This window comes from Candoia aspera, chromosome 2, assembly GCF_035149785.1.
Source record: "Candoia aspera isolate rCanAsp1 chromosome 2, rCanAsp1.hap2, whole genome shotgun sequence".
Lineage (NCBI taxonomy): Eukaryota > Metazoa > Chordata > Lepidosauria > Squamata > Boidae > Candoia > Candoia aspera.
In genome coordinates this window covers 97,329,366-97,347,009 of record NC_086154.1, presented here as the reverse complement: position 1 = coordinate 97,347,009, position 17,644 = coordinate 97,329,366, and the positions used below count along the sequence as shown (strand labels likewise).

At 38.7% G+C, this 17,644-nt stretch overlaps 1 protein-coding gene across 1 annotated transcript in view; it reads left to right on the top strand.

Annotated features, from left to right (window-relative positions):
* CACNA1A (calcium voltage-gated channel subunit alpha1 A) overlaps nt 1–17,644 on the top strand; it is a 269,796-nt gene that overhangs the window by 140,293 nt on the left and 111,859 nt on the right. Inside the window, exons 14-23 of the mRNA XM_063292909.1 lie at nt 518–649; nt 1,759–1,831; nt 4,754–4,871; nt 5,431–5,498; nt 6,911–7,017; nt 8,304–9,113; nt 9,798–10,267; nt 10,615–10,753; nt 12,103–12,232; nt 15,451–15,510. Of these exons, the coding sequence (XP_063148979.1) occupies nt 518–649; nt 1,759–1,831; nt 4,754–4,871; nt 5,431–5,498; nt 6,911–7,017; nt 8,304–9,113; nt 9,798–10,267; nt 10,615–10,753; nt 12,103–12,232; nt 15,451–15,510 (2,107 nt within the window). The remainder of the gene's footprint in view (nt 1–517; nt 650–1,758; nt 1,832–4,753; nt 4,872–5,430; nt 5,499–6,910; nt 7,018–8,303; nt 9,114–9,797; nt 10,268–10,614; nt 10,754–12,102; nt 12,233–15,450; nt 15,511–17,644) is intronic.

The following is a 17,644-nucleotide window of genomic DNA, read 5'->3' as shown; positions in this document are numbered from 1 at the left end:
GACTAGAAGAGGGAAACCTAAGATCAAATCTGCATAACTGTTCTTGAAAACACCCATCTGCAGTCAAGGTGTCACTGAGACATCTTAAGACAATGCTTCTCTCTCAGCCTTCCACAGGATGTTGTGAACTTGTAATAACAGGAGAAGACCTTATATTGCAAGTATCTCTGAGCTGACAGAAAGAATAAAGCTATAATAAATACATAGTTTGCCAATACTTAAAACAAGATAGGCTAATGATTTACTAGAAAAGAAATGTAGTTTTCTTTTTTAAAAAAAACTAGGAAATGAATTGTTAAAAATGTATTTAGAAATACCATTCTAATTATCAGTTATATACATGATGCCAAGGTTATGTAAGAAAACATTTTATGATAATTCCATGGATTATCAATGTTGTTTGCATTAGCTTAAATTGCAGGCCTGAATGGGCTTTCTGTTTTTCTCATGTGTCTCTGATGATACTGTTAACAGATAAACCTTCCATACGTTGCTCATATGTGGATTCTTTTGGCAGGTACTGGGCTTCCCTACGAAACCTAGTTGTATCTCTGCTGAACTCCATGAAGTCCATCATCAGCCTCCTTTTCCTCCTTTTCCTCTTCATAGTCGTTTTTGCCCTTTTGGGAATGCAACTCTTTGGGGGCCAGTGAGTAATGGGAAATTGTGGTGAGATGGGGACCTTCCCTGATATATCCTTTGTGTGAATATTTGAGCCAAGTTCAAATGTCACAGCATCATTTTGCTGACCCATAAGTTTATCAGATGGGAAACAATAACCGTGCTAGTATATAGCCTCTTAGCTTTTTCTCTTCCATCGTGCTTTTGTGTGTCCTAGTTTGTGCTGATATCATGAATTGTTGACTATGTCCCATGATGTCTAAACCAAAAAACTTGATTACATATTCTGCTTTGTAAGTACTGTTCCAATCACAATTTTCTGTATCATATTTCTTAGGAACTGATTTAATAAACATTGGAGCTGAGCCCATAAAGGGAGAGATGGGACCACAAAGACATAAGGCTTTTTATATCCCAATAATCTATGATTACTCCAATTAAGTATCCTTACATCCTAGAAGTAGCCAAGTGTGGAGCAAAAGATTTTCTAATTTAGTGGGAAGTGGTATTTTTACACACATGCAGATAGTTAGGATCTTCGCCTGCTCCCTAAAATCTCTGTGCTCAAAAACTTTTATGCTGCAGACATTGCATGGGGAAACAATGAATGCTTGTTTATCTCAATTTTTCTGACCCCCTCCCCCAGTGCTTAAACCTATAAGGTTTTTATCTACACCTATAATGATGTTTCAACTCGGCTTGGATATAATCTCTCTTCTTTTTCACCTCTCCCCCACACACACACACAAAATGCGGTAATACAGATGAGTACATAAGAATGTAGAATACATTTGACTAGAGTGCCATCCTCTAAAAATAACAGCATGGTATCCAAAGTAGAAAAGCCCACAAATACTTTCCCCCTTCCCTAGTAGTAAAAACACAATAATAAATTTATTGTCTAATTTGTACCCTGTTATGATATCCCAAATCAGCTGTTTGAGAAAGTTGCCTGATTCTGTCTAATGACAAAGTGGGCTTTGCAATGCCCCATCTCCATACATCTATTTGCACTGGAGATTGGATACCACTCATGTAGGAAGATAGGCCTGAGTGGTCTAAGAGTAGAAGAATAAAAATAATGTTGCAATAGCTGTGATTACAATTTGTTTTTATCAAATTAATTCCCTTGCACAGGTTCAATTTTGATGACGGGACCCCGCCAACCAACTTTGACACTTTCCCAGCAGCAATAATGACAGTATTTCAGGTAAGAAGGAGAATGGGAAGGCTGTTTGCTCTGACTTGTTGATCTTTTTGTCTTTGGCACAAATCTTATGCATGAGCCAAATGAGTTAGAATGCTCTGTTGATATGCCACAGAAGCCCAGATAGCACCCTTCCCTTCTCTTCCCTTGTAGTTTCCACAAATTCTTACCTGGTTTAAATAAGATAAAGAGATACTGTAGTTGCAAAAGGACATGGCAACATTATTCACTAAACTGGTAGCTAAGTTTTGGAGTGACTGCTGCATTGGGGAGGTAGTCAACAGCAGCTGGTGCAGCTTCATTATTGTACCTTGCTTTGTATGTCTTGTATGATTGTGGTTTCATACTGCAACTAAAACAGCCCCATAGAACGAGGCTAACCATTCTGAAAGGAATAGTATGTATTGTCACTCTGGTCTGTTCTGATTATCTCTTGTGCTTTGATAGATAGATATGGAAAGCAGTACGCAGCATATGATAATGTTTCACACAAGTTTATGGCAAAAAAAACCTGTTTTAAACTTGAGATTTATTATGTCATGCACATCCTTCCTTAGCCATTGCTTTTACTATCTTCACTTCAAGGGATAAGCAACTGGTCGAGAATGCAGCAGCACGGGCAATGATGGGCATGCCTCTGCATGCCCATGTAACACCTCTACTTTGTGAGCTGCGCTGATTGCCAGTTTGCTTCTGGGTGTGATTCAAGGTGCTGGCTGCTACCTATAAAGCCCTACATGACACAGGCTCCAGTTACATAAAGGACCACCTGTCTCCCATAGCATCTGCCCTGCCCATTCGATCCTGCAGGGTTGGCACACTCCTGGTTCCTTCAGTTAAACAATGCCATCTCTCAGGATCCCAGGAGCATGCCTTCTGTGTAGCAGCATATGCCTTCTGGAATGAGGTTGCTCCTGAGATTCGAATGGCTCCCACCCAACTGGTGTTTCAAAAGGCCCTGAAGACCTCGCTCTTCACCCTGGCGAGTGTGATTGAAGCCCCTTTTTCTTCTTTTTCTTTGTTCCTATCTGTGTTTGTCATCTCTGCCATCCTTGCTCTTTTTTTGCTTTGTGTGGTTTTCTTGTCTTAAATGTCTTTAACAATTTGTAAACCACCCAGAGTTGCTGGAAATTGGGCAGTATATAAGTTTATTATTGTTGTTGTTGTTGTTGTTGTTGTTGTTGGGGAGTCCCAACCCTGAGCTACAAATATTCGCTTCAATTATTATTATTATTATTATTATTATTATTATTATTATTATTATTATGTTTTTTAGTATATTCCTTTTAGTTTGCCTCTCTTGAGTTGTACACTTTTATGTCTGGATTGGTTTAATTTCCTCGAGGTTGTATACGGTACAACCTCGGTACAACCCTGTATTCTATACGGTAGGGGGAAAAAGGAGACAAACCATAACATCAAACCCTAATCCCTGCTCAGTCTGTTTAGGATAGGGACACATTCTGTAAGGTAATTAGCATTATAACAAAGGAATCTGAAAGGCATTCTGGCAGTCACATTCAAAAGAATAATGGCTGGGCTAAAATAAATGCAATATGATTTATAGGATTTGTGTGCTATCCCAATCATATGATTCTTGGTATATTACATAAAGTATAAAATTACGAATCGTAGTTAGTAGAATAAAAAATTAATAAATACACCTAGCTGCTAACATACGTTAACAGCTACCTTCCAATTTTTACACTGAATTGATATGGATTGTTGTAGTTCTATATGAATTTTGCTAAAACCTGTGGTTGCAAATAAATGTATATACACACACTGGAGTCAAACTATTCCATAAGTTTGAGGCAACCACAGAGAAGGCAAATTTTGTGGTTTTGTGGTCCCCTTAATTCCCCAGGGATTCAGGATAAGCAGCATGTCTTTACAGTTCAAACATGCAGGACATGTACTATCATTTATTAATACTAGTTACTCAGTTTTGATGCTGCCAACTCCAACCAACTCTGGGCAGCTCACAAAAATAAAGCATAAAGTTTGAGTTGTACCCCTTTGAGTTGTACCCAGAAGCAGTGCAGCAACTGAAGGAGAGGTTATTTCCCCTCTCATCAGGTGGCCTATCTGTACTGACTGAAGTGCTCTTCAAAGGCAACCACAGGGAGAATGCATTGCAGTAGCCCAGGTGTATGGTGATGAGGGCATAGTGGCTGTAGCCAAGCATCAAGGTCCAAAATCTGGTGCACTAACCAGAACTGAGCAAAGGTTCTCCTGGCCATGGCCTCTACCTGTTACTCTAACAGGAGGCATGAGTCCATGGGAACCCCTAAATCATGGACCTGCAGACCTGCTCCTTCAAGGAGCTTCTAGGAAGCCAAATTATTTCTTCACAAACAGCCCCCTTTTTTTTTGCAGAGACGGAACTTGAACCTCTTTCAACCTAACTAGTCTCCTGACAGCTTCCAGACTCTGAGTCAGGATGGCCACAACATCTTCTTTTCAGTTCAGATATATTAGAATATTGATGATACCTTGTCCCATACCAGCAGATGGCCTTTTCTAGTAGTTTCACATAGCTGTTAAATAAAGATGGGTGACAAAGGTGCAAAGACTAAATGGCCAGGATTTTGAAGTTTTTTCCCCATCACCCTTGACCGGAACTGCCTACTTAGGTTTCTGTGAGATGCTTAGATCATAGCAGAGATTCAGAAAACCCAGTCTCTGCAACTAGACCCCTACCACTTTCTCCAAAACCTTGCCCTGAAAGGGAAGAGTGGAGATGGGGTAGAAGTTGTCTAGTATACAATACTACATTTAAATTCTGACCCTGTTAGCATATAATTCCATGATGTGTATTGAATTTCCTAATTGATTAATACTAAATTCACTTTGCAATTTTATAAATGCTGACAAATTTACCATTTTGTGTCAGGGGCTGGAGTAACTAATTGAGTTTTTCAGATCCTGACTGGTGAAGACTGGAATGAAGTGATGTATCATGGTATCCAATCTCAGGGCGGTGTTGATAAAGGAATGATGTTTTCAATCTATTTCATAGTCCTGACCTTGTTTGGCAACTGTATCCTTTTACAAAGAAACATATTATCTTATTTTAGAGATTATATTGTGAATCATGCATGGAAGGCAATAACCAATGATTGCTACAGCACAAATTAGGTGGTTCTTCCATCATGATAATGTGTTGCACAGCTGGAGAAATTTAGCTCCTTCAAACCAATGAGAGAATTCTACTCCTTTTTAAGTAGTGCAACTAAAGGAATGCACCTTCTTTTTAAATACACTATCACTGCTTAAGACCAAAGGATAGCAGTTCAGCTGGTCATTCATTTCACTTAATTTGTGAAAAAAGGAAACGCCACCACAAGGCAGTCAAGTACTCTTACTAAAGCTTGACTTCTAAGTCATTCAGAACACTCCTGGAGAGCTTTATGAGGAAAAAACCTGCTGATAGTTAAATAAACATGCATTTTGAGAAATTAAATTCAATAAATTCTGGCCAATCCTTGGGGGAAAGCACTGCAAGCAAACTCAAGGTGCTAAATTTATTTTCTTTTCTGAAGTAAGCTGAAATTAAATCATGAACAATTTTTAGTATTACCTTAACACTCAACATTCAGACACTTTGCTCAATGTGTTTTTGGCTATTGCTGTGGATAATCTGGCCAATGCTCAAGAGCTCACCAAGGTGAGGTTGCTTCTCTAGCAATGGAGCACGGATTGTGGGATGCTTGTTTACTGAACATGATTATTCAGGGGGAGGAAGGAATAATTACTTCATCCATTGAAGTAATTGAACCCGGCTGTAAATCAGTGATTCTTCCAATCAAAGCTAGTATTGTCATATTGGATAATGTCACTGTGTAGTTCATCCATTTCTGTCTCCAGTCATAGTCTCTGCCTGATTATCCTCCATGAACCAAAAGTGTATTTCTAGATATATGGAATTATAGGCCTGCTGATTTGGCATCTATGATGCTCTGCAACAGGCACATCATTTTACATTCCCATACTAATTGCTGCCTGTCCAAAGGTTGGTAATTTTTTCAGAGCTTGGCATCTCCCCCTCCCTCACTTGGTATCACTCAAGACCCACAAGATCTTACAAGGTCTCATGTAAGAGTGCTAGAACCTTGTGAGATCTCGTGCAAAATTTCAGCATACTCATGAGAGATTACTCAAACCTTCCAAGATTTAATACTCTCATGGGCTTCTGCTATTTTTTAAAACATAACTTTAACTTAAAGATTACAAAGTGAACAATGACCTGGCACATGGGATCCTTTATTGCTAAGCTGTGGCATAAATTACATGATACAAATGAGCAAATGCAGTTTTAAATTTTTGTCTTGGTGATTCTGTTTTATGAAGTTCTATGTTCTCACTTTCAGTTTAGCTTCATAGTAGGAAGGGTTCAGCTCTTGTCTGAGTATGCTGCTCTGAAAAAATACCTAAAGCTGTACATGAGTCCCTCCCATCATTTTAGCCGAAAAATAGGTCAACATAGTTTAAGCTTCACTGTGCCTCAGCAACAAGGCTGGGAAGCAGTGCTGTTCTTACAGATTTAATGTGGGACAGTTTCAAGGCAGCAATTATTGGAGAAGAGGAAAAAAACCCTTTAACAGCGAACGATCTCTGGCTGCCTCCACCACAGGCTAGCAGTGAAATGCAAATGATGTCATGAGGAGATGTTCCTGAAAAATAATCAACAAGACATTTTTGTGCTCAGTAAGGAGGAGAGGAGGACAAATTCGAAGTTTACATTTAAACTTTACATTTGTTTTTTAAAGTTGGAAAGGTGTTGTGTGTCTGTGCCTCTCTCTTATGAATACTTTAATTTGTTCTCATTCTGCTTCTGTCCTGCTATTTCTAAAGCATATTCTGGTGATCAGAGGAGAAATTCAATCTCTTCTCTGAATTGTAAAAGTACATATTATGAGGGCTATTGGCCTTATCTTATGAACAGCATGTGGCCACTTATATTCAAAGCAATAGGCACATCATGAAACAGAAGAATGGCTCCAGACTTCACTAGGAAGGGTGAAGGTGTTGGAATTATCAGGGCACTAGCAGTTCAACTCTAATATATGGCCTTCACAGGATGAACAAGAAGAAGAAGAAGCAGCTAACCAGAAACTTGCCCTCCAGAAGGCAAAGGAAGTAGCAGAAGTGAGCCCTCTTTCTGCAGCCAACATGTCAATAGCAGTGTAAGTGCTATATTGATGGATCTTTATCCTTTGTTACCCTGGGTTTTCTGCAAAGCAAGGCAGATTTGGGGGGAGATGGGCGGTGATCAAAAATTAATAAAATAAAATAAAATAAATAAATAAAAGATTTATGCTCACTACTGGATCTCAGTGAATGGTCCTAGTGAGAGGATGAACTTGAGGTTCTGTTAAATGGAGGGGAGGGCTTATGGAGGAAAATAACTCCATTCCTAATCTGGTCTTCCACAATATAGAAGTATGGGGCATATAGGGAGAATTGGGGCAGGAAAGTAAGCTGCAATTCAAATTACTTTCATTTCTCTTCCCATAACAGCAGGCATTACAAAGGAAGAAGGAAGATCATGTGACTAATTATTAGCTGCTTAAACCCAAACAGAAAGACTCTGTTGCTTTCTAGAGAGAAATTAATATAATGTTGAACATGGTTGTACATATCTGGCTTCATGTGCAGTTTTCCTGGCAGAGTCAGGAGCAATTCATAAACCAAATATTCTCTCTGGCCTTGCATGCTGCTTCCAGCACTACCAATAAAACATCCAGCTGAAAAGTTGTGTTCAAGTATCTTCTGGAACATTAGATTTTGATAATCAGCATAATAATAACAATAATAATTGCAATTACAACCACCCTCATTGCTATTTATGGATGTACATCCTTTTTGGGATCACGGATTGCATTTATATCATGTAGAATGTGTCAAAGGTTACGTGTAGGCAGGAAAAAGCAAAACAAATTGTATCTCAAAGTAAAAATCATTTATTTAAAACATTCTAACCATTTTTACATAAGTTGCTTCCATCTGCCCACTCTTTCCCATTAATTTACCAAATTTACCAAAAATCAGCAGCAGATCAAAAAGGATGTGATTGCACAAAAATATTTGGACATAAAAAGCCCATTCATAGATGGGTTACATATGCCATTTTCTTTTGGCTTACATTGCTTCTAAGAAGGCATAAACTGGGTGTCCTGAAAAAGAAATTATTGGGTACAGATGACACAGTAGTACAGTACCACAGCAAGAATATTAGACCCCTTGAGAATATGATACTGAATAGAGTTGTTCAGGATATCTTTCCTTAACCTGAAAGCCCTCCAGATGTATTGATTTCAACTCTCACAGTCCTTAACCATAGCCAAGCTGACTAGAATTCTGGGAACTGAAGTCCACACATCTGGAGGGCCCTAAGGTAGGAAAAACAGGGATAGACATTGCTGCTACTGCACAGAGAATGTTTTAAGAATCTATCTTTTTTTTCCCATAGGAAAGAACAGCAAAAGAATCAAAAAGGCACCAGATCCATTTGGGAACAGCGGACAAGTGAAATGAGGAAACAGAATTTGATGGCAAGTAGAGAGGCACTATACAATGAGTTGGACCCTGAAGATCGTTGGAAGGTTACATATGCCCGGCAAATGCGTCCAGACATGAAAACTCACTTAGACAGACCACTGGTGGTAGATCCTCAAGAGAATCGGAACAACAACACCAACAAGACACGTCCCAGCGAGCCACCCTTGGATCCCCACTTTGGGCAGCAACGGTCTGTGGAATTCCTACGAAAACCACCCCGTTACCATACACATTCACGGGAACCCCATCTGTATGAGCGTCCTGATTCAGGAAGCTTGGAGCCTCGACACCCAAGGAGCAATAGCAAGGAAATCGACTTTAACCAAGAAAGCAGGTGCCATGAGATTGATTACCCCAGCAAGGAGCATAGTGCCATTCCAGAACATGGTTATCATGGTGACTGTGATTCAGAGCACATCAAAAATTTGGATCCTCACCGCTGGCACCAAGGCAGCAAAGAAAGTCAGAGTGGATCACCTCGTACGGCAGATGGTGAACGAGAGCACCGGCGGCATCGAGTACACCGCCGAACAGCAGATGAAGGAAGTGGTGAACAGGGTAGCAGAGTTGAGCGTCGCCCTCGGCATCGTGAGGGGAGCAGGCCTGTACGGACTGACGTGGATGGGGAGCAGCAGGATGGAGAAAGGCGCCGACGGCACCGGCATGCTGGACAGTCCACTTATGAAGTTGATGGCAAGGAACGCCGACACCGACGCAGGAAGTGAGTAAGAACAGAACTGAGATACAATCATTTGAGTTTGAAATCATGCCAAATAATTTCCTTACAGTTGCTTTAGAACACCAATTTACTTAAGCTTTTATTCAAGATTAAACAATTCTTTTGAAATTTAGGGAGAAATTTTTGTCTGAATGAAATTAGTTGGCCAAATTTCCTACCTGAGGATTGATCAGGATCTCAAAGAGGTAAAACTCCTTCAGTGAGAAATGCAGTGCTAGTTAGGACATCTGATTTTGCAAAAGAGAATGTATAACTTGCACACATATATATTCAATGTATGTATGATAGTATTTCATAAACTACCCTTTGGCTTATGTACATTTGAATTACAGCCAGTATTCCAGTATGGTATATGCATGTGGGGTTCCCATGAATCTTTAAAAGGGGGAGACAGTTTTGCTAATATGAGTACATTTTGTGGACTTAGAGATAATATGGCTGTGCAGAAAGCAAAGGAACGGCTGGGTAATGTACCATGGATGAAGAAAATGTAGGTTTAGCAATAGAAGGGGTTCATGTAGTGCTTCTTCCAGGTATTGGTTTGGAGTAGTGAGACTAACAACAAAGTGATGGTTTTAAATAAAATACAGTATGCTGCCATACTAACTGTGACCTTTAAGCAATAATATATAGCTAACTTTTTACTTTTTTTTTAATATGCTACAGAGACAACCAAGGCTCTGGTCTTCCACCTGGACCAAACCTATCCACCACAAGGCCAATTCAGCAAGATATGGGGCGTTTAGAACCTCCAGTATCTGAGGATATTGACAACATGAAGAACAATAAATTGGCAACCGATGAAACCTCAAACCCACATCTCATCAGTCATCCTCAGAATGATCCTACCAAAGGAGGAAACCACTCAAATTCCACAGCACACTGCACATCCCAAAATCCACCTGTTCCTTTGGACCAACCATTTCTCAACTCTCAGAATTCTACCAGTCGCCAAACCCCTAGTAACCCTGCCAATCCAGCCAGTCCTGGAGCTCCTAAAAATCCAGAGAACAGCCTTATTGTCACTAACCCCACAACCCAAAACAATCCACCCAAAACTGCCAAGAAACCAGAATACACAGCGGTGGAGATCCCATCTGCCTTCCCACCTCCAATCAATAACGCTATAATGCAGGGTGAGTGCTAAGCGTACTTGGTCAGTAGACTTAGAACCAGGTGATAGAAAAGTTAGAGTCATATGCGTTTGATCCTGTGTATTAAGAGGACATATAGGAACCATTCAATGTGGGATAAGAGAGGAAGTGTATTAAAAGCACAGTGAATGTCTATTAATAATACAATCAGTTCAGGTACTAATAAAGGTGTTTTTGTATGTTTGTATGAGTGATAGGAGGCAGTACCCAGTTATGTTTCTCCAGGACATGTTTGAATGGACATTTTGAGCATATAAGTTGATCTCTGTACTATTTCTTATTTGCATTTCCACAACTCTGTGTTGTGTTTTGCATGGATTTGTTACCAGTCAATAAGAATGCCAATCCAGAGCCTTTGCCAAAGAAAGAGGAGGAGAAAAAAGAGGAAGATTATGATGATGGAGGAGAAGATGGGCCCAAGCCTATGCCACCGTACAGTTCTATGTTCATCCTCTCAACCACTAATCCGTAAGTTGCTACACTGAAGTCAAAGCAAATGGACTTTGTGAATCAGGAGATACTTAGGGATCTGATACTATTGTTGAAGTGGGAAGCAGCTGGCCCTTTAAATCATGAGCTAGCCTTAGGTGCCCAGAACTAGTCACCTGACCCCTGAGGGCCAATGAAAGAAAGGAAGGGGTTCTGTCAGGGTTTGGTGAGAAGAGTTTTGGGTGTCTTTTCTGAGGGAGTTGGTGGGAGTCCTGGATGAGGGGGCCACCTCAGGCAAGGTTGAAAGATATTTCATTATAGTTAGAATTGTGTTAGGGATTTTTGTATTTAAATGGTGTGTTGCGTATGTGGAAACTTATTTTCTTTGGGTACTGTTAATCAAGTTTCTTTTTTGTTTCAATCCTGAAATTGACCAGTTCTATCTATCCCCTTCTATCACCCACCTCAGCCTGGCTGAGCTACTGACTCCCAAAGTTTTTGTTTTGGTTTCTTTTTTTGTATTTAGCCAGACCCAGGGCAGGGAGAGGATTTCCCCTTCAATCTTCTCCTGGGTCCCCAGAGGGCTGGCGGGGTAGGGAGAAACTGGTTTATAATTGCCTAATTTTCCAGTTATGGTTACAGTGACCATATTTTCTTGGAAAAAAATAAATGACAAACCTAAAAAAGGGGCAATTCTGAAAGAGGTTCATAAGGATTTAAAAAAATGTTTATGTTTATAACTTTGCTTTTAAATCTAATGGTCAGCTTTCTGAAATAAAGGTCTGTCCTTTATAATAATTGATGTATAGTCACTGTAGTTATTGTTTTGAACAATCTTAGAGGATGGGGTGGTTCGACCCTGCAGGCAACTTTTTCCCTGATTAAAATTGTCCATATGGAATACTTGCTTCAGCAGGCCATGGTGATTTGATTTTTTAAAAAGTAATTCTGATATAGATTAGATCAGTGTTTCTTAACCATGGCCAGTTTAAGACCTGTGGACTTCAACGCCCAGACTTCCCCCACCAACATGGCTGGCTGGGCTGGCTGGGGAATTCTGGGAGTTGAAGTCCACACATCTTAAAGTTCCCAAGGTTGAGAAACACTGGATTATATTGTCAAAATGTGAGTTGTGTCCAAGTTTTTTAGCTTGGATTGGGAATGGGGTTGGATTTATGTGATTAATCTGAAATCAGTTTCAGAAATACCAGGTGGTTTGGCTTATATGATAGTAACTAACAAATTTCTATAAGCTACCTAGATTGTTTTCCAAATTTAAGTGTGCATTGTTGATGGTCCCACTCTTTTTTATCTGACACAGTAAGAGAAAGCTATCCATCTACTTCACACATGATGCCCCCTAATGCATCTTTGCCTATTTCTGCTAGTTTTCGGCGCCTCTGTCATTACATTGTCAATCTGCGCTACTTTGAGATCTGCATTCTGATGGTGATTGCCATGAGCAGCATTGCATTGGCTGCTGAAGACCCTGTACAGCCAAGTGCTCCCCGAAACAATGTAAGTCCTCTTTGTCTCTAATGATGCAGCATACATAAATTGCAGCTCCCGTTCTTCTGTTTCCTAGCCATGAAAACGAACCATGGGGTATTAAAATTAATACAGTATTAGTAGCCCTAAAATGTGTGGCAGGTGAGAGGGGGCAGACTATATTTTTAGATATGTTCAGCAAAGTGCAATCTCCACCTGAACTAAATCTCTTTGGGCAATTAAAAATACTTGTTAGGACTTTCCTCAATACTGATTGACCATCAGCAGTTTATTTCAAACTCATGTTTGCTGGTACTGACCCAGACAGTATGCCAGTAAGAAACTTCCGGTATAGGAGTGTTATCAAAGCAGTAAGCATGATACTGTGGTGAGAGAAAAAGGACTTTTACTTTCTTAGGTCCTTGTTTCCTTTTGGGGGGGTAGGGGTTCAGCTTCATTTCTGTATTTGATATAGCAAAACTTTGTATGTCAAGTCATGCGTATCTCATATTTTGCAACCTATTTCATGCTGCTGTTTGTAGCTAGGATTCATGACCACATAGGAGCTTATTGAGATCCAATGCCTATGACCAGTTACTTGGATTCTGTAGTTCTAGATCTGAGATTATTACTTGGCTTTGTAATCACTTCACTGTGCACTGTAAACTTTGATCACACAGAGGCGGGGTCCAGAATGAATTAATTACAGCTACAACTGAAAATCATATCACATGTTCTTTTCTGTCTATATCTGTGCAAATTTCTAGTGAAATAAAAAAATTGGTAGACCTAGTAGAGTAACTTGCCAGTGTAATTTACAGTATATCAGTGTTAAAATACAGTTTTTGCAAGCCCCTCTGCATTAAATCCTGTTTCATTTTTACAGTGGGTCCTTTTGACTCTTTGCCTTATATTTTCTAAGAGTTACTTCGTATATGCCCATGTATATATACAAGCCCAATGTATATCATAGATTTTTGAGAATATTGGGGTGAAACTGTTTGATACTATAGTTCTTAGAATGTGTTGTGCAAAGGCTTAAATTCTCTTCCTGTTTCTCTTGCTGAAAAGTCCTGTTTGGATTTAAATAGACTAAAGAGGAGGCAGTGGGCAGAAAGGGAGAGAAAGCAATAAATCAGAGTCTGGCCTGTAAGCATCTTACACTGCACTTTCTTTTTTCTGAACAGGTCTTGTGAGATATCCCTAAGGAAACAGTAATGAAATAATTAGCACACCATCTCAGTAGGGGGATGGGCAGGAAGCAGACTTTCTGCATTAGGCAGCAATAAGAAATCTTTATGTTGGCATGTGGAAGAAGCAACTCAGAGATCCAAGAACTGTACACCAACTGAAAACAAGAATAACCAGATGGAGTTGAGGCAGCCAGTGACATTATTACACAATGGAGATTATTCATCTCCCAGGAAAGTTAAGCCCTCTCTAAATTAGAAGGTTCTGGGTGACAGAAGAGGACAATGTTATAGTGTAATTGCATATCCAAAGCAGAAAAGTGGCTGTGATTTTGGCAGTATAAAAGAGAGGACAAGTAAATAAAGCAAATAACCCAGCCCTTTTTGCCAGTGCTACCAAATGGATATCTGTATACCCAAACTTTCTTCCTTAATAGTCCTTAAATTTGAAGTTTAAATAACAGTCTAGAAAACTCTCTGCTCTACTTGGTATAATATAGCACTTAGCCATTGGTTAAATAAAAACATTTTCCCAAACAGATTTCCATTGTTGATGTTTTAATAACACAATTGAATTTTGAAAACATGTTTTAAAAAATATTGGAGAATGAGGATTATACCCTTACATTCAGTGCCAATTTTGGATCTTCATGCTTATTTTGATCGGCTGAGCTGTTTGCTTGTCTGCAGTTCAGCCTGATGTGTCTCCTTTGGGACTGGTTCCAGTGCGATTTTTAAGCCCATGCAGACTTTTTCCTCCCTATGTCAAACAATTCCTGTTGCCTTCTCATCTTTAAAACATCCTAATAGCTGCTAATAGTTGCTGCTCCATTCCGTAGGTGGAAATAATTTTTTTCTGCCTCTTTTTTGCTTTCACTTCCCTTTTCAAGGCTCTCCTTTCACTTTTTGCACGTGTGTGTGTAATAAATTATCACTGTGGCATAAACAGGCTTGTAGCCTTAAGAAAGTCTCAGGGAATCAGTTCAAGACTTTGGGTGAACTTAAAAATGACTGCAAGAGATTTTAGTTATATGTCTTTTATTCTCTTGATCTTATACTGAACAGCATTCTTAACTTTTAACTTGGCAAAAGTGCAGATGCTCTCTGTTGTGGGAGCAGCCAATTTGTTAGTTTTAAGCTCAGCCTAAAGATTATCATTCCTTTGCTTTATTTGATATCCTTGACCCTGTTGTTTTGCAGACTTCCTCAATAAATGTTGATTTGTTTAAAATCAATTTCATGTGTACTGATCTTCTTGCTGTTTGCCAATCAGATTCATCTTTTTCCTAGCAACTTCAAAAATCAAGGGGCAGCAGTAGAGACAGTGTCCTATTTAGAAATGATAATTCTCTGTCTGAAGAAATGCTATATTTGAAGAGCTGTTAAATCAAAGTTCAGTGTAAAATTCAATACTATCATAAGGAAAAATGCAGGCTTTGAAGATGCACACCAATAATTTGCTGCTTCCATCCTTCTACTACTGTGGTATGATAGGATGAGCACTTTTCTTTATAACATAACTTTTTAATTCACTGCCATCATTTCAAATCACTTCATTAAAGTATGACAACTTGTCTTCCAGAGGAAATATATAAATGCTTTTTCTTTCTCTCGTTGAGGTAACATGGGATTTTAGATGAAGAGGAAACAATTTAAATTGAGTTACATGCTGCTGTTCAGTAGAACAAGGGACATTTATTTTCAATGTAATATATCGCCCCATGTGCCTAATAATAAGTCAGTCCATTTGCTTGCTTTCTTACAGGAAAAAAACGTTTCTCACAATGTGGGTATCACCAAATTTATAAGGAAAGCTTTCTCACTCTTTCCTTAGTTTTTATTACTATTTACTATTTTGTTTCTTTGTTTTTACTAATAGACAACTATTTTTTTCTCTTTAAAGATGGTCCCTCTCAACACTCTCAGTCCAGGCTCTGATTAAACCTAATGCCTTTTCCACATGAGGAGGTGGCAGCTATCTCAGCTGGGATCATTTATTTCAAAGAAGTTAGCAAGTCTTGAACTGTATATTTTTATTACTCTCTCTTCTCCCTATAGGTTCTTCGTTACTTTGATTATGTCTTCACAGGTGTCTTCACCTTTGAAATGGTTGTTAAGGTTAGTAACTGGAAAATCTGTTGGTGCGGGGGGACTGATGTTATTAGCATAGTTTCATTGCAGGCATAATGTCTTGGGAACAAGAACATTTTTTTCCAATCCAGTAAACAATTCTGTATCCTTTCTTCTTGAATAATCACTGAAAGAGGACACTGTTCTGATGTGTTTTCAAAAGCATTCACAAACCACCACTACTTCATCTCAGATCTAAAAAGAAGTGTAAGCAAAGATACCATCAGTAAATGAGTACAATGTAGTAACCAGATTTGAATGCTCAACTATTTGAATTCGCTATTTCTCATACCCAGGTAATCAGACTTTATTTCTCATTACTAATGTAGTTTTGAGGATGATAATTTGATTCCAGAGTAATCAATCACAGCTAGCTCTTTGGGAATAGGAACTAAAAAACAAGCTCTGGTGTATTTTCTTCTAGACTCACTTCATCTCTCCGCTTTCAAACTATTTCAACAGGTATTGCAGATCTTTTCTTACTTAGCCAAGAATATTGCCATACAAGTAAAGTTATGATTGTCTTATCTGGCAATACAATACATTTTTAAGACAAAATAAGGCCCTTTCTCCCATTCACAAAATAAATAGGGATGGAAAATTATGAATAATTAAGCTGTATGTACTGCAGGAGAAGACATGTGTCAAATTAGGGCTTTCAGCAATCACGCTCTGTTGACTTTGCTTTCAACATCACCAGTGCTCTGATTATTCAGTGAACCTAGCAGGTATTTGCCATGGTTCAAGGTTGCCATCTAAGTTGTATCACCAGACTATCAACTGTCCCTCCTATTTGCTAGGTCTGCTAAAAATCTAGCCTCAAAGGTTGCTAAGCTTTGGTTTAGCTTGGATTGTGACCTATATCTTATTTTGGTCTTATGAATGTTGCTAGTAGCATTTTTACCTGGCTTGTTGCCTTGGAGCTCAACTCCAGCCTGCCTTTGAGTATGCTTCTGCCTCCTACCCTCAGATCTTGATCAACTTTCAGCCTTGCCCATATGGAAGTGTACAAATGTAAATGTCGGTGACCTGGAGAGACATCTAATTCAGGTCATTCACAATAGCAGTAATAGTATGGTAATCAACCAAAAATTAGACTCAAAGGCTGAATGTTATCTAAGTTCATGACTGATCTACAGTATATCCTTCTCATAACTCCCAACATTTTTTTTATTAAAACATGTTTCTTATTTGATTGATAGCCCTAAGTATGCTTTTCTTCTTGGTTTTCTCATTACATATACTGTATACAGTATCTCAAGATATTTTCCTTGTGGTTTTCTTGTAGTTGTGACTGATGACCACAAGATAATGCTATCATAGCTTAGCAGTGCAATTCTAAATGCATTTAACTGGACTGCAGTCTCATTTTCTAAGTTAGTGGCTTCTCCAGGCATTTGTTCGTTGAATCTTGTTCTTTATGGGCTGCTTTGTGGATCATAGGTTTCACTTTCTTGATTCTTTCAACTGCATTCTGTCTAAATTATTATCATGTGATAATACATTTCCAACATAATAAGGGGAGAGCCAATATATTGTGAAAACACTTGCACCAGTATTTTTTTTACAATAGCATTTGAAATGACTCTGAATTTAAAGGCTATTTTCCAGATTATTATAGTAATGCATTTAGCAGCACAAAAATGAGCATAGCTCTTGAAGAATATTTTCATAGCACTATATCAATTCTAGTTGTAGTGTGGAATGATAGCCCCTATGTGACAGAGCTTAAGAGAAGTAATCATAAATCCTAGACAGATTCATTTCTCTTCAAATGCCATTTTGAAGCACCAATACCATAAAATATATGGGAGAGAATATTATGACTGTGAACATTATATATGTATCCAGGAAAAAAACCCAGTATTTTAGGGTCTTATTTACTAGCATGCCAATTCTCAAGTATACCAGTTCATGTATCTCAAAATCCTTTAAGTCAGACTTTGATCTCTGAACTAGATATGTTGTTGTTGTTGTTGTTGTTATTTGCACTGTGCATAAATAATAGAGTTGAACTTATCGTCTATTCTTAGTATTTTTATTTTCTTGCAAGAAAGTTCATTTTTAGGCCCTTCACCTCCTTCTTTATAAAGTGGGTCCAGTTAGAATAATATTTAGACTG